Source organism: Brachyhypopomus gauderio, chromosome 13 (assembly GCF_052324685.1).
Source record: "Brachyhypopomus gauderio isolate BG-103 chromosome 13, BGAUD_0.2, whole genome shotgun sequence".
In the NCBI taxonomy this organism is placed as follows: Eukaryota; Metazoa; Chordata; class Actinopteri; order Gymnotiformes; family Hypopomidae; genus Brachyhypopomus; species Brachyhypopomus gauderio.
The window spans coordinates 19,518,854-19,535,764 of NC_135223.1; the positions used below are offsets into that span (position 1 = coordinate 19,518,854).

General features: G+C 40.5%; 3 protein-coding genes across 7 annotated transcripts; 2 read left to right on the forward strand and 1 right to left on the reverse strand.

Moving 5' to 3' along the window:
- The first annotated feature begins 64 nt into the window (after positions 1 to 64).
- Positions 65 to 12,513, forward strand: LOC143474170 (uncharacterized). Of its 5 annotated transcripts, XM_076971531.1 has the most exons (24): positions 65 to 918; positions 3,623 to 3,707; positions 4,953 to 5,227; positions 5,319 to 5,372; positions 5,466 to 5,519; positions 5,606 to 5,659; positions 5,738 to 5,791; positions 6,507 to 6,560; positions 6,965 to 7,018; positions 7,231 to 7,284; positions 7,374 to 7,427; positions 7,528 to 7,572; positions 7,761 to 7,814; positions 7,930 to 7,983; positions 8,134 to 8,187; positions 8,771 to 8,842; positions 9,527 to 9,562; positions 9,778 to 9,822; positions 9,926 to 9,958; positions 10,299 to 10,445; positions 11,152 to 11,328; positions 11,471 to 11,561; positions 11,674 to 11,751; positions 12,074 to 12,513. In XM_076971531.1, exons 1-24 carry the CDS (start codon positions 898 to 900, stop codon positions 12,277 to 12,279), a joined length of 1,905 nt encoding a protein of 634 aa, XP_076827646.1. In that variant the 5' UTR covers positions 65 to 897; the 3' UTR covers positions 12,280 to 12,513. The 5 variants fall into 5 exon arrangements, with proteins under 5 accessions (XP_076827646.1, XP_076827647.1, XP_076827645.1 ...); XM_076971532.1 differs by lacking the exon at positions 3,623 to 3,707; XM_076971530.1 differs by lacking the exon at positions 65 to 918 and having other exon boundaries at positions 3,338 to 3,707.
- Positions 12,514 to 12,942: 429 nt separating this feature from the next.
- LOC143474176 (uncharacterized) lies at positions 12,943 to 15,078 on the reverse strand. The gene is made up of 6 exons (XM_076971541.1): positions 14,940 to 15,078; positions 13,891 to 14,015; positions 13,645 to 13,764; positions 13,523 to 13,556; positions 13,375 to 13,425; positions 12,943 to 13,081 (listed from the first exon to the last, which is right to left on the reverse strand). Exons 1-6 carry the CDS (start codon positions 14,986 to 14,988, stop codon positions 12,960 to 12,962), a joined length of 501 nt encoding a protein of 166 aa, XP_076827656.1. The 5' UTR covers positions 14,989 to 15,078; the 3' UTR covers positions 12,943 to 12,959.
- On the forward strand, positions 15,068 to 16,902 carry cd83 (CD83 molecule). The gene is made up of 5 exons (XM_076971540.1): positions 15,068 to 15,228; positions 15,337 to 15,461; positions 15,772 to 16,006; positions 16,127 to 16,230; positions 16,407 to 16,902. Exons 1-5 carry the CDS (start codon positions 15,192 to 15,194, stop codon positions 16,554 to 16,556), a joined length of 651 nt encoding a protein of 216 aa, XP_076827655.1. The 5' UTR covers positions 15,068 to 15,191; the 3' UTR covers positions 16,557 to 16,902.
- The last annotated feature ends 9 nt before the right edge of the window (positions 16,903 to 16,911 follow it).

The window sequence follows — 16,911 nt, forward strand, 5'->3', positions numbered from 1 at the left end:
AACTGATCTGAACTGATCTTGTGGTGTTTTAATTCTTCACAAAACATTTTAATCTCTTTCATCCATTATTCATATAATTCCATATGTGCATGTCATATTGTATTAAATATTCAATGTAATCCCAGGGTTGTTTTATTCAGTTCTGAAGAACAATACTAAAGCTCTCGATTGGATACATGAAGGTACCGTTTATCCCAACCATAAAACCCTTCAGTGGGTGTGTTTGTCCTGGCCATACAGGATCAGTAAAATGTGTCGTCATTATCTTGGCAAGAAAGCTAAAGGTTACAAACCCACATTTACATTTGCATGGTGAGATTTTACATGTAGTTTTTGGATTTGCTGTCCCTTTCTGGCTGTACTTCCCCAAATTAACTTAATTAGTACCAAAGGTTTTTCACTTCAGCTTTCACCTTGTTTCTGTTCCTGATGTAGGAAGAAAAGCTTGTAGAACATGTTTTTCAAAACATCATTATGAACAATGTCCTGCAATTGTGTACATCAATAAAACAAGTAAATGCAGGTTGTATCTAGTTCAATAAATCATATTTTCATATCATTGAAAGTTTTTATTTTTTGCATCTGCCCACAGTCCATAAGCTTTTCTCCTCATTTCATGTGTGTGTGTGTGTGTCTTTGGGGAAGGTTTCGGTATTTCTCACCCAGCTGTGGAGAGGAGGGAGCCTAGGGGAGTGTGGTGAGGCCCCAGGAGACCTGCATGGCTGTTTCTGCACAGGGGCTCTGGCGCCACGGCTGGGAAGGGTGAATGCAGTGAGGAGCGCGGGCAGTCACACTCACACACAGCCTGAGACCACGAGCCCTCCGTGTGTGGAGTGACTGGGCCCTCTCTGTGGACCTTGCAGACGTGACAGAATCCAGCAGGAAGGGCAACTGGTCATGGCAGGCTCTGGGGTGAAGGTGAGAAAGAGCAGCTCTTCATTGCATGACCACAAACTGGAGATGTGACGGTAGATTCATTCCAGTTGTGTTATTCAAATTAGATGCTTTGCAAGTTATACGGTAGTAACTACCTGAAGTGAAGTGTAGTGTCATGGATTTAACTGTATATGGTGTTAAAAACTAATGCAGTGTAGGCTGCTTTTCATTTCAATTGACTTCTGCTAATGTTATCAATACTAACGCAAAAGGTCATAGCTGATTTTGCCATAGACAAATTCATATTATTTGCTGCCTGGAGCATCATGCAAGCTCTTAATTGTAAGTGATTCAGTGCATTCATTGCAGTTCCAGTAAAGGATACAGTAAAATAGCTCAGTCTAAGTCAGTGTTTTATTCATGATTGGTCTAACTGCATATAGGTTCCATTATGTTTTCTAGATCTTTGTAGTTGTGGTGTTATATCAGGTTCCATTGCTGCTTGACTTTATGATAATTCTCTGCATGACCCCTCACATTTCAAGAGGTCGTGAACCCTGGCATATAGGTGAAAACCCAGAGAAGTAAGAGAGTGTGCATGTCCTACATTGCACCTCTTTGTCCTAGAGGGCCTGTGGGATGGTGAGAGCCCTTGATGGGGTCCACAAGCTCCGCCCCCTCACTCTGACCTCTTGTACTATCAAGAGTAATGATCAGCAAACCTCAACACTTAATTCAGCCATTCAGTCTCAAGAGTTTCAACTTTAAATGTAGACTGGTGTAGACTATATGGAAAGATAACATTGGTCAAAAATGTTTGTCGTCCAGCTACAAAACCGTGTCTATTCTTTTTTTTCAAACTGAATGTTTTCAGAATTTCTCTATCGCCCTTAAGAGGTTTTTCACAGCACTCCCACTTTTCTTAATGTAAAATATGGAAAAAAAGCTGAATTAAGGCAAGTGGATATCCTCTATGTTAGAAGACTACTGCTGAACACTGAATGCTGCATCAGCTACATCTAGGGAAAAAACATCATTGTACATTTTAGAAATATGTTTGTACATATTTAAGCACAATAACAGCCTTATTTATTAATAAGTAATACTTCATATAAAACATGCCCTGTCACTTGATGATGCTTGATATAAGTTGAGTGTAAAATAGATCCATCTATTTTAGTTTGTGAAAGTTTACATTTTGTTGCCCAATGTGTTTATCCAGTGTGCTGCAGTGTCATGGTTACAGTATAGTAGGCCAAACAACACTGCATCTGCTATGTAAATGGCCCACAGTGTGCATGCGTGATCAAGAGAGCATTCGTGAAATCAGAAGACAGCAGTAGTGGTGTAGATCTAGGTGTGCAGCTAGTCTGGTCTGGAATGTAAGATCAGCCTGAGAACTGCTGTAAATTATGAGGGCAAGACAGTATGTCTGGCACTTGGACAGTGGACCTAAATGAACTCAAACACAAATACAAAAGTGTGTCCTCACTTCCTAAGAAAGGAGCTTTTTAAAATGTATTAGGCCTGCACTGCATATCTGCTTACAATTAATGATATTAATTCTATATCTAAACAGAAGAACTAATCAGCAGATCTTCAGTGGTCATATCTCCATGTTCTCCTGCACATGAGTGTCCTCATCCAATCTATTGTGGAATTCCACTCGAGACCTCGGTGCCAATCGCACGTTAGGACCAGAGGTGGGCATTCCAGGTTCAGAAAGTAAAAGTCCTTCCCAGGAGTTTACTCAAGCTTGTTTTCTAATTAGTGCAAGCCAGGTAAAATTAGTGGAATCACCACAGTCCAGGAAGCCTGAGAAAATCTTGGTGAGGACTTTTTATTTTCTGAACCTGGAATGCCCATCTCTGATTAGGACACCCATTTAAGGTTACCTGATTGGAATGCACAGAACTGCTCAGAAACGAGTACTAGCTCTTTCCAGTAGGGGGAGACATTAAGTCTTGTTGAAATATTCATCCTGCACTGTTCCTTCTTGAAGAAAAGTTATTCTAGCATCTGTCTGTCCATTAATATCCCAGTTATATTTTCCTCCACTTGTAATTGCTGTTGTGGTAAATTTATTGAAGGTTGTGGAAATCAGTTTAGCCAAGGGGTCGATTTCTCCTGGAGTTTGCTGGAGTTTGTCGAGTGCATCTGCTATAAGCTGATTCAAGATGTTAGCATTTACTTTTCCTTAATAGTCCTATAATAAAATAATATTCAATTAATGTGTAATTTGAAGTTATATATATTATAGTGACTTTAATTCTAAAAAATATAAACATAGTGTGACTGAATGGAAACTGCTAAATGTATCACTATTGTTGAGTGCTTAATTGACTCAACATTTCTATATTTTTTAAGCCTTGTGGCCAGTATATTGATAAGCATATCTATAAAATTACATTGACTGACAAAAAAAAAACATTTGGTTTTTGTCAACAGTAAAAAACGAGGACACATGGATGCATACATGACTGAATATTTATTTACACACTCAAAAAACATTTAAAGTGTGCAACATGCCTACGTGTTATTAATAAGTTCCATTTGTGAGCTCTCTGTCCTCTGCTATGGCGCTGGGCTTTTTCTTCTGCCTTTCTTGGGTTCCACATTACAGCTTTGTCTGTGGCTGCTCCGTTTGTCCCAGTTTTTCTAAAGCACTGGGACGGGCGTGAGGGGAGGTGCCACAGGAGCGTGGCGTGTGAGGTTGATGGTGTCTGTGTTCCTCTGTGGCTGTCAGGTGTGGGCCGTGTGTCTAAGCTCTGTGCTGCTGCTCTGTGCGCTCCACTGCAAGGCCCAGGAAGACTACTCTGGCCACCACTCAGGTCAGAGCACACAACAGAGGAGGCCTGCAGAACACCAGCACTCGTAAACTTGCAACCTGCAAAACGTGCAACCTGAGAAATTTCAAGCTGTATGCATTCATCGTCATTCATCATCATCCTCAACACATACATCTCGCTAAATAACACCATGTCCCTATTGAAATATGTAGGTGATGAACATACATATGAAGGCTCCTTAGTCAGTGGATATGATGAACATTCTGGATATACACAGTCTGGTAGGGTCATGCCAACTATTTGTTTGGTTTGTTTTGTTTGTTTTAATCTGGGGAATGCTGGCATGAACATGTGAGTGGTCTAATACTGCATTAGAAAAAAATAATCTAGTGCTTTACTAATAGCAATAAATAGCTCAAACAAACATTCTAACATGTCTAACTTGTTAACTTGCTAACTAGTTAGCTTGATGGCATTTGAATAATGCTAACAGGCAGCTAATATTTATTCATCAGTGCAAACATTTGCATTTCTAAGCTATTCCTTTAAAGCAGTATTATCTCACTGCCAGACCATATCCTTTTTAGTCTTTAATTCTGAACAAGTAGCTACTTGATGAATTGCATTGAATTGTTTCTAATATTTTGATGTAGGTTTGAGCCTGATGTGCATAGTTGTTTACAATGTAGTTAACGATGCAGACAGACAGACTGTCTCTGCTGTTGTGTTCATACAGGTTCTGTAAGAAACCATTTAAAAATCATTACAGAAGGCATTACAAGGTTAGGTTTTAATCACAAACCTAAAACGGGGGCATATGTATGTCACATTACCATTTCATCGTAACAAATAAATATGCCTAAACATTAAGTGAAATCTGCATTGATTGCTATATACGTTTGTTCATTGATCGATGCCAACATATCATCTGTATATGTATAAATGTATTTAATTATAGCAAAATAAAGATATGATCACTAGACTTATGTATGTGTTATAATGATGTATGTAATTGAAATCAGTGTGGGCTATTATTGCAAGGGATTAAAGTGTCTGGAAACTCCCTTTATCCCCACGCATGACATGCAAGTAGCCCACACTTGCTCATTACTCAGTAACAACTGCATCTGTCTCTAAATCTGATGTGTATCGATACCCACGATCCATTAACACCTTATTTGCATAATTTCTCATTGGAGATTATTAATGGACCTAATCATCTTTTGCGTGAGCAACACAAGCCAGCCACTCTGTCAGGGTCTCACAGTCCTTTTTGTGTATTTGAAGTGGACTACCCTCCAGAGCCCACACGCACCTACGAGGACGAACAGTCCGCTTCTGCGTTTGACCCCTACGGTCCTGCTTCAACGGAGGTCACCATGCTCACAGAGGAGGCCTACCCTTACGCCACTACCACAGACACATATGACTATGCCAAAGAGGTGACCACCCTGACCACCGAAATGCCCTATGATGGGGACGCCTCTTTGGGGGAAGAAGGACCCACAGAGTGTGACTGTGAGCCAGGAGAGCCCGGGTTTGCGGGCTTCGCTGGACCAAAGGTAGGCCATCTCAGTAAGGCAGGTACACGCCTAGAAATTTGGCAGCACTGGTTTTGTCCTTATACATTTATTAACAGCTCTTTGTGATTAGGGGTCCAAAGGGCCCCAAGGGAAACAGGGATTCCCAGGGCTTCAAGGAAGAGAGGTAAGTGGTGTGAAGTTTAATCTGCTCTGAACTTCAGACACTGATTTCAAAGAAGACTCAGTATCCTCTGACTATCCTATGCTGTGCTGTTAGGGCTACAAAGGAACTAAAGGCGTTCGAGGCCGGGGAGGTGACACAGGCCCTGTGGTGAGCTATTATCCTTCCTATCCTTTTTATATTTGGGTCATGTGTAGATTTTGGCTCCCTCTCCAACATTTGTGTTCTGTCTTTAGGGCGACTCTGGGCCTGATGGAGAGGATGGTGCATCTGGCTTCTCTGGTGCAATGGTGAGTGGAGGAGTCCAACAGTGTAGGCACATCATCTTGGGCGTGTCCTACACATGTTCTAATTTCCTTTTCTCATAGGGTTTTCCTGGGTTGCCTGGAGACCCAGGTGAGAAGGGACAAGCTGGATTAAAGGTAATGAAATGAAGAGATTAGTAATGTTTGGATGTAAAGACAATGTATGTGTTTATGGACCCTAGGGGAGCATTTATTAGTACACCTACTATGTAGCTGTACATGCTAAGCCTACATTGCTCCAGTCAAGAGGCCATGCTGCCGGTGTCATATTGGCATGGGGAATGTTTTCGTGGTAGACCATGTTTCCATGGCACAGTCTGTCTGATTCTGTCCATGTCTTTCTCTTATATATCATCTTATAATGCACCAACCACAAGTTTCCTCTGGTCCCATAGTTGTGACAAGAAGTATGTATGTTAATTGGTCATTCTGGCCACCAGACATAATTCCTCCAGAGAATCTTTGGGATTTTGTAGCATGTAGGCTATAGCTGGAAGCAGAGGAAAGCAGAAAATACGGCATTTAATTGTTTCATTATGGGTCAGTTTCAAAAGAAATGTTTCCAAAACCATGTAGGAATCTATGTCACGAAGGAATGAGACAGAGTGAATGGTGTCTCACCTGCCATGCTTTCAAAATAAGTCATTCATGGGTGTGGTCACTGGCACACCTGCGCAGAGATCAAGACAAGTTAGCATCATAGCTAACAGCTGAGCATATACCATATCTGAGACTGGTAACATTTAGGTTCAGCCATAATGTAGTTGTGCTTTATTAAGTAATCACCCATTATGCAATGTGTAGATTGTAAGACTGAGGGTGTCTGTTGTAGGGTGATATTGGCATGGAGGGACCCCGCGGAGGAGTCGGACTTCCAGGAGGTGAGGTGAGTCAGAGACGTTGGGTCAGCATCTCCTCACTGGAACATGGGAACCCAGGGAACATAGGCAACCTCCATGTGCCTGAGTTCTCATTAGCATGAACCATGAGGTCAGAACTATGTTCATTATTTGAAATATTATTATTTGTACAGCTTCATTGGTTTTTCTAGTTTCTAATCCTAAATAACTTTTGCACTTAACCAGAACTAGGAGAAAAATAAACAAATAACATGGTGTGGGTTACCAGTATGTCAAACATACTGTTTAGATTTTACTGTGAGGGAGCTATTAATGTTATATCTAACTTCCACAACTCTGAACTCTGCAGAGGGAATAAATATGTGCTTCCCGCTCCATCTATTCCCACTCAGTCCTGAAGCTCACTTCAGTGTTTCCTCTTTCATTACAGGGGTCTGTTGGTCCAATTGGCCCACCAGGAACTGCAGGAACTAAAGGTATTAAGGTAAACAACTCCCACATTGTTATTCATGAATAAATAATACTGGTGGAATTCCATGTCTCTCTTTCTAAAGGAAGTGTTCTTTTTTACCTAGAAAATTATCTGAATTCACAAAGATATAAAAAACATGCAGGGATGTTTTTTTGTCCAAAACAGCTCAAAACTGAAGCAGCACTCTATGAGGAGTTATAAACTATGTTGAGCTATTTTTATAGGGATCCACTGGCAAACCTGGGAAACAGGGACCCCAAGGACGACAGGGATCAAAGGTAGGCCAACCCTTTAGATTCTGTTTAGATTTGCCAAAGAACCACACTGATAATCAGTCATGTTAAAATAAACCTTTTTCCTTCCACAGGGTGAGACCGGAGCTCCTGGATTCTCTGGAGACATTGGAGAACAGGGTTACCTTGTGAGTTAATCACACTTCTTATTGTATCTTGACACTAACAAGTGAGAAATATAACTTCTTTTTTATCATATTTATATTCCATGCTCCATGTGCTTTGTAGGGCTATCCTGGAATACCAGGGGACAGGGGAGTACGGGGGCCAAAGGTGACGGACATTTTATTACCTAACCAAAAAAATTTACATTTGTTTGACTTTTTTCTACAGTCAAGTATTTACACTTAGTCATGATGGTAATAAAAATGTTTAAAAAATCAATTATCCAGCACATATGTTACCAGAACATAGGAACTGCACTAGAATAGCATGTCCTTTCTTCTGTGCCTCATCTCCAGGGTAACAAAGGTACTAGTGGTTTGCCAGGAAGTGATGGAGAGCCTGGAGAAGATGTAAGTTTCTGCTTGCACCCACTGTACTATATACACTATATACTTTATATACTCTATTAATCAGGTCTGGAAATGTTTAAAACATATTTTCTTGTATGACCCCTCCACCCACCAGGGACCTCTAGGTGTTCCCGGAGTTGTTGGCGTTCCTGGGTCAATGGGACCAAAGGTATCAAATAAATAAACATACAGAATCTAAAGTAAACTCTAGTGACATGGTGAACATGTTTCCTGCTCCTTCAGTCTTAATTGTGTTTCTTTTTTCCACATCGTGTTGTGTGATTTTCTGTGACATCTTACACCACTCTTCTTCCCTAAGGGCTTGAAAGGGGACCGTGGAGAGAGGGGACGCCCCGGGAGAGAAGGCACCAGGGTGGCTCCTCCTGCTATTTTCAGCACGATATATAGCACAAATGAAAAAACATTAATATGTGTTGATCCTTTGCTTGATTAACATTTACTCAGATAGAACAAATAGAACACAATCTAAACAGAGAATGTCATGTTATTCTAGTTCTAACTGAAAATGTCACATGACGTCAGTGTGTGATGCGTGGTGTACTCGGTACTCTCCCTTCCACACACATTATATGGGGATTAACAACATAAAAGTGGAAGTGAAACTACTAGCAGTGTCTATTTTTATATGCCAGCATTACTTCCATTTTCAATAATGGACGTGGGTGGGAGTGGGTGGGCGTGTGTGGGCGTGTGTGGGTTTGGGGGGTGGGAGTGTGTGGGCGTGTGTGGGTTTGGGGGGTGGGCGTGTGTGGGTTTGGGGGGTGGGGTTGTTGCCTGAAAAGTTGGAGAAAGAGGGACAAAAAAACAATAAGCTATAGTTTAATCAGTAGTTAAGGTGTAGTTAAATTATAGTTTACTTACAACTTGGATTAAGATAAGAAAAAAATCTAAACATGCTCAACAACTTTGTATTATATTTTTGCCTGTGGATTTAGGGCCTACAAGGAGAGCCTGGAGATGCTGGAGTTCATGGAAAGCCTGGTCCAAAAGGCCTACAGGGGCAGCCTGTAAGGATCATACACTTTCTTAAGGAATAACCAGTATTTTCGGTTGTGTCATAACATCCCAAATCCATTACGCTAAACATTTCATAAACATTTCCCTTCTATTCCCTACACATTAATCACAGGGCCTGAGTAAAGGGGACTACACTTGATTCAATCACTTGATTGTCATCATACAGAAAGCATTGTGTGTCAGGGTTTTTGGTGTTTTTTTTGTTTGTTTTAGTTTCATTTTGGCAATAAGACATTTCTTTGTTTACTAATGTGGTTATCCTAGACAGATTGCTATACTTAACATTTTCTTCAGAGTAATAAACATTAGCTAACTAGGTAAGTTAGCAAGCTAAAGTGATTTTCCAGTGAATCTAACAGCTTTTCTGAACTGCATACTCCCAAATCCTTGATGGAATTAAATACACATACACATCAGTGGACACTGACCCACTTCTATGTATTTGGTGCTCTCATATAAACTAGTCAGTAGGGTGAACTCCCTAGAATGGATATGTTTTCAACAAGTCATCTTCTTGTGTTATGCATCACTCTTTACACAGTTTGAACTGAACTGTAGTGAACATTTAACTGAATGGTAAATTAACTTATAGGCCTGTGATTATCCTGTAATTTTCTTGAACAAATATTTTGGCGTGGTTACCTAAGCTGACTTTCAGAACTCCTATTTTGTAGGGTTCCAAAGGGGAGACCGGAGCAGATGGCATTAAGGTGATCTTTGAAACATACATTGGATTTGCTTTAAGTCAGAGGCATTTACAGGACTCATGGTACTTAAGTGTCCTACACACATTTAATAATGCTGGTAAAGTTTGACATTTTAGATGACATTTTAGATGTATACAATATCGATTGAAACCATATGATAATTCACATGACATTAGCGGTGTCCCATCTTGTGACGAGAATTTCTCCTTTTTCTCCAGGGAGAAACGGGAAGAAAAGGTGTGAAAGGCCATAAAGGAGAGAGGGTAGGGGCATGTGGCATGATTTACATCATCTTTTCTCTTCCTGTTTCCATTACACATGATGGAGAGTTAAAAAAAAAACTTTTACTTCCTTTTTTCCAAACAGGGAAGTTTTGGCCCCCGTGGTGACAAAGGGCAGGTTTGTTGTTTAAAGCTTGTTAATGTAATCATTGTTTATGTATTTTTGACAGTCAACCATCAAATCCTTAGTGTGCATCCAAAAGCTGCATTTAGTCTATAAGTGATAGACCAACAGTGGGGTGGTCAGTCTGTAAGTGACAGGGCTACAGTAGAAAGGTTGGTCTGCAAATATAGGCAGTCAGTTTGCAAATTATAGGACCAGATGGCATATTCTAGTTCATAAGCAAATTCTAGAAGGTCATTTGTACAGCAACAATTCTGAATATAAGCCATAAGATATCTGCTGTAAAGCAGTTTGCTGCTTGCCACTCTGAGATGTGCACTGTGCATATTTACAGCAAGGAGAGAAAGGCTACATCGGGCCTGCTGGGCGTCTTGGTCGTGTGGGACCTCCAGGTGTCCCTGGTTCCAGAGGTGACATTGGGCCTGTTGGTGACCTGGGTGAGAAGGGACACAGTGGACCAAAGGGAGAGCCAGGTGAACCTGTGCGTATCGCAAAGCTCACACGAATCTTTTCAATACCCCATTAACTCCCAATGCTTAGTGTACATAATCTAGCAAGATGATGAAATCTATCTCCCCATCTTTTCAAACTACTGCCTACACAACAACATTTCATAGCTCGGTACACTTTATGAAGAAAGCTATCCATCCATTTTGTCCTCCTGATCATTTAAACCTGCACTTGGCTGATTAACAGTGATGTGCTATAGTTTGGGGTGTTCTACCATAGAGTTTCAGGTGTTCTCAGCAAAGTCCTAGAAATGTCAGCTGTCCTAAGAGCTGTGATTGTCCTACCAAGGCACAGCTGACATAATCAAATGACACAGTTTCTAAATATGCAGCAATAGAACAAAGGCAGTTTTAAATACTTGAAGGTATATCAGAGATATCCTCATAAAAATAGTATTTCAAACTGTAGACAAGTCCATAAGTTATTGGATAATTAGACTGTTTGGTTTTGTATTTGAATTGGGTTTGTTGAATCACAGAAGCTACATCCCAGTTGGAGGGATGTTTATTACTGTTTATTTTGTTAGGGAAGCTGTAGTGTTTATAATGATGTTGATGGAGCATTTTCTACAGATTCTGCACACAATGATCATGCAACCCTGAGCATCATTCTTATTGTTGGCTCTACACATTTTATTCCAAATGTGTATGTTGATCTGCGCGTCCCGCGTCTCGTAGGGTCCCGCACTGACAGACGAGCAGGTTCTACAGTTGTGTACAGGTGTGGTGACGGCACAGATTTCCCAGTATGCTGCCTCCATTCGTGCTAAGTGTTCACAGGGCTGTCCAATCAATAACCGAACCCTGATTGGACCCCCTGGAGCCCAAGGACCCCCTGGGGATCCAGGAAAATCTGTGAGTCACTACACATGCCTAGCTATGCTGAACACAGTAATTCGGTCAGTTTTATATATATATATATAATGTATCTAATGTTTGTATTTGGCTTATATTGTGTATTTCCCCTAAATACTTTTTCCCTGATATTTTTGCCTAGGGCAAAGCTGGTAAATCAGGAGCTAAAGGAGCCCGAGGGCCTCGGGGTGTGACAGGCTTGGAGGGGCAGAAAGGAGCAGAGGGAGACAGAGGTTCAGCAGCCCTTCCTTATACTAACCCCTTAAGAGTGATACATGCAATGTCCAGCTGAACGGCACGTTTACCAACACCACGCCTAAACATGTGCTCTGATTAACCCTGAAGGTACGAAAGGTCAAAAAGGGCAGCGAGGCAACCCTGGAAAAGGCCTTCCAGGCCATGATGGTCACCAAGGCCTCAGAGGTAAGATGCCTCTTAATTCTGTGTGCAGTGTGAGCAGCATTTAAATGTCTGTGCAGAACTTTACTGACATGCTCTGTCAGCAGCACATCAGTACATTATTAGAAATAGCAAGACCATGTCACAGAGGGAACATTGATTTGGTAAGAATGTGGTGATCTTGTCACTCTTACCCAAAACTTATCAAGCTAGAAAACATGACATATTTTCTTATCCAAAACCTATCAACCTAGAAAACATGAAACACTTAACAATTACTAGCCTTGAAAATGTGACATTTTTCACACTCTTATCGATAACTTTTTCACTCTGCTTTCTCACACAGGGCTGCCGGGCCATCCTGCAGAACCCAGGAATGGACTTGAGGGACCACCGGGCCCTCGTGGGTACCCAGGTCCTGTGGGTCAGCCGGGTGTGGCTGGCGATGCCGGTGTACCAGGAGTGTGTGAGGCACGGGACTGTAGCATTCATGCACCAGTTATGCGTAAAGAGCAGGGGCTGGTGAAGGGGCCTCTTAATACCAAGATGTAAGCACAGAGAGGCTGCTGGAGCTTGAAGGATAGTGGCTCCAGTGCGAAGCAGTGCTGTCCCTGTGGTCTGCTCACTGGTAACAAGGCAGGGCTCAAGCGAACTTTTGTTGGAAGACATCACAAGAAGGATGAAAAAGGCTGGAGGACTTTATCAGTCTCTTTTTAATTATGTCATTCTGGCATTTCCTGAGCATTCGCCTAAGCTAAGACAAAGAAATATGACTGAAACTTACTAGGACTAAAATGAAAAACACTTGAGTTCATGAACATAGAAAATGTCTTGCACCTCAGTTGAGAAACAAATGTCTTATTTTGTTCTCATTTTTGGTAATGATTTGATTTCATTACAAATAAAGACGATATGTAAATAATATTGTAATCTTATGTACATGTACTGTGTTCCAAACTATCAATGATAAAGAAATGACTTTTTCTAGACTTCGATGTGACTTATTTAGCATGTAAACATGTATAAGACAATGTCCTCCAAAAGTACAATAGCAAAGGAAGGAACATTGTAACAATTGTCAATGATGTCTAAAGAAATATCAATTCAATAATAATAATGCATTGAATAATAAACAAATAAATGACACATATACAGAAAAAAAAACAGAAATAAGCTTGTTGGACACTGAGAATCATAGCAGCTTATATAATATATATTACTATATTAAACGTTCATAATATTTCTGTGGATTGAATGACTCCAGTCTGTCTATTTCCATGACACTGAGGTATGTAATGCTGAAATATCAATCCCAGAACTGCAGTGATCAGGAGAGCAAGACTTGCAAGGATGCCTGATGAAAAGACAATGGCAGATGTCAACTGTCCATTTGTAAATCCGTGAAGATGCCATATTACAATTCCCACTTTAAAAGTACATAATTTTTCATTTTCATCTACAATAAAACTGCTGTCATTTCATATTATTCCTTCAGACCTTTAAGTGAGTCTATATTCACTACTATATTAGAAGGGTTTCCCTATTTATCACATTCATTTCGCAAACCATCTTGCTCATGTCCTTTAATACTACATAAAAACCTTCTACCATGTTTGATCATATCTATAGAATATAGTTCTGTTTTACCATAGTGGTCTCTCTTTTTTCCAGTATTTGGAGGTACATTGCTGATTATGCCTACAATAAAACACAAATAAGAATGATTAGTACAGTTAATCAAAATGTCTTGACTCCATTAAAATAACTGATGATCTGTTTACAAAGAGTGACTTACCATGAAAATTTATTCGATACTCTGACAAATATTCCTATAAATATAACAAGGAAAAATGCATGTAACATAAGCTTAAATTAAAGTAACAAACTGATAGTCATGATATCATGATCAATGGGTACCTGGAGACATATGACGGTCAGAGTGAGATTGTCACAGTGTGTGACTGTAATTTGCCCAAGAGTCACCCGGCTGCACGGTTCATGGCATTCCACATTGCCATTCAAAAATATTCCTATGGGCTAAAAAAAAAGGGGGGGGGGCATTTGTGTGGTCTCAATTGTTTTAACCCAGCAGATAATGAAACTATTTTAACATTCCAAATGTGAACATTACTCATAAGACAGCTTGTGCCTTGTTTCACTTACACTGTCCTCAATAGTCCAGATTTGTTCGCAGTTCACATCTGTCCGTGCACGCCTAGAGATTATGTCATGTGACCCCTCTCCACAGGTATACTTCTGAGAGGTTTCTGGGACTGTTGCCGATGATGCTACAGAGATAAAGAAAGCAGGTGATACTTACAATTAACCTCTTACCTCTTTCTTACCCTGCAAACCCTCAGGTACTATAGGAGGCAGTTAAATGAGGTTTGGGATAATATATGCCTTTATCTTAAGCACATAAACTAATTTACCATATATTCAGAACGACAAGAGAACATCAACCAGTGTAACAAAGTCTCTGCCTTTTCTCTTATTCTTTCTTTTTATTCATGTGTTAGTGTTAGGCTCAACCAATCAAACTCTTTTAGGAATACATAAACTTTACATACATATAGAAAAACACAAAAAATATTACATATGGTGAAATGATAATGTCGATATATCAGCATGTCAGTTTGTGAATGTTACTGATTACACTGGTTCCTCCATATCTCTTCATTATGTTGGTAATAGTGCCGATGTACTGATACGTACAGATAAATATAAAATCTTTAAACCCTTTATAACTGCATAAGACTAAAGAGCTGAATGGTGATCTCAGCCGAGATTTCAGTTTGACCCACAACAGTCACCGCACCAGAAAAGCACGTTTGGGGATTCCCAGGGAGTTCCCAGTGACGAGGGGGTTTTGGACGTCAAATGCGGAAGTAAAAATGAGTTTGTAAACAAGTTGTAAGAAAATCTAAACTATTATATAACAGCATTATTTATTAAAAAAGTATAATACAAGTTTAATACGTCAATTATTTAACAGCATTCCAATCAGGCAGAGAAACCTGTAGCCTGCGACTGAAGAATAGTGATAACGCACGTGTTGAGTACCGTACTTCCGTTAGCATATGATAATATTTAGATAAGCGCCCCAAATAAATGTAGTAAAGCGATATATACGCTGCAGTAAATCAATGGGGTTGTGCTACTACAGGCTAGCTATATGCATCCATGTAAAATGACTGATTAATATGACTTACCACAGTGATAAAGAATAAAGGTTGCTGAAATTAATTCGGAAGGCGTCATTTTTTGTGGCGTTAATGCTAATTCAGAAAATATAACCGGGGGAGGACGGGAGGAGGGAGGAGGGAGGACGGGGGAGGACCGCACGCTGTGGGTATTTCCCACCTCCCTTTTGACGACCTTGTCTATATCAGTGACGATATATATATATATACACACACAGTCATATCGTGGTACGGAGACGCGTAGTCCGTCTGGCCGTAACAATGCACACAACATTCAGCCTTCTCCTCCTCACATGTGGTAAGTCCAGCATCTGTCTTGCTTTCGTCAGTTCGTTTGGCTGTTTACTGTGACAGCAAAGTAATGACACATTAAATGTGATTTAATGGCGCAGTTTTGCCCCCGCAGCGGTGGCAGCACACGGCGGACCGGAGAGACCGGAGGTGTCCGCCACCTGCGGCGAGGCTGCTGTGCTGCGGTGTCCGGCACCGTGTAAACCCGGGGTGAAATATCGCTCTGTCATATGGTACAAGGTAGGATGTGTTCACTGTGTTCAGTGAGAAGTGCAGCAAACATGAGAAATATTGAATAAAACTGAAAAATACTCAATACAGGAACATGCAGTTGTTGAGAGAAAGGAACAGTAGTTGTAGCAGCACACGAGTAGTAGGCTATACGAACATCCAGGTCCTGGAGATGTTCCAGGACCAGAAATAACCAGAAATAATCTTTGAAATAGCCTGTTTTGCTTTATGATTCGCCAGTCATAACGCCATGAATGTAAAACATTGTAGGACACTGCAGCTGAAAATCCAACTGATTTGTTTTCCTTCACATTTTCAGGTCAGTGATGCTCCCTCTCACCAGTTGAATGGTATAGTAAGAAAGTTGCTGACACAACCTAACAGCATTCTTCAGAAATACAACGGCTCGGTTCGGGATATAGACGTGTTGGGAGATGCACAGAGCCTGGTCCTGCCCGACCTGACCCTGCGAGACACCGGGTGGTACCGCTGCTTTCTGCTTGCACCTCTTGGCCATCAAAACCAGGAGGGGAATGTGTACCTCAGGGTACATGGTAAGTGCAAAGAAATTCACTTTTTGAATTTAAACATGTAAAGTGGATGTTATTCGTGAATCGAATTGAATCCTGAAGAATTGAATCATAGAAATGTTCTTGTGTTTTGTCTATCCTTAGAGCAACCCATAGATGATGCCAGTGAATCAGAAGAAGATTCCTTTTATGTGGTGTTTGCTATCAGTCTACTTGTTGTATCTTTAATGATGTTCTCTGTAAGCTATGTAAGTAACCCTTTTATTGTATTTTGATAATTGTTGTATTTTGATAGTTGTTGTTAAAACGCAAATATACATTGTTTAAAAATGTTAATAACTGATTAAACTGCAAAGACTACAGACAAAGAACATTACTCATAAGAACAAAGAGCATTACTCATAATGTTCATCATTTTTTCCAGATATGTCTAAGGAATACACTAATAAGCCACAAATACAGCAAGTTCTCAAAGGATGCTCGGTTAAAGAAGATCAATCAAATAAAACAAATGATTGTTAGTTTGGAATCAAAAGGAGTAGTATCCAAGATATTACCACAGGATTATGTGTGACACTACAATCTTCAAGTGCTGGATTTTGGGACTAGGTCGATCACCTAAACAGGATAAAGAAATTCACGGTATTGCCCGAGGATTAACGTGTCAAACGGCCCGCTGTGAAGTCCCTGGTGGTCTAGTGGATTTGGTGCTCTCACCGCCGCGGCCCAGGTTTGGTTCCCGGTCAGGGAACTCCTGTTTTCCGCCCTCAAAGTTGAACTTCGAGGTTCTGTGAAGAACGGAGCGAATTGTCGGATCAACTGAACTAACTGTGCAATGAAAATAATGGAGCATAAATTTTGCTCTGATGTATGTACTTTATTGATAACTCAACTTTATTAAAAACAATTCAAGCACACAACACGGTTTA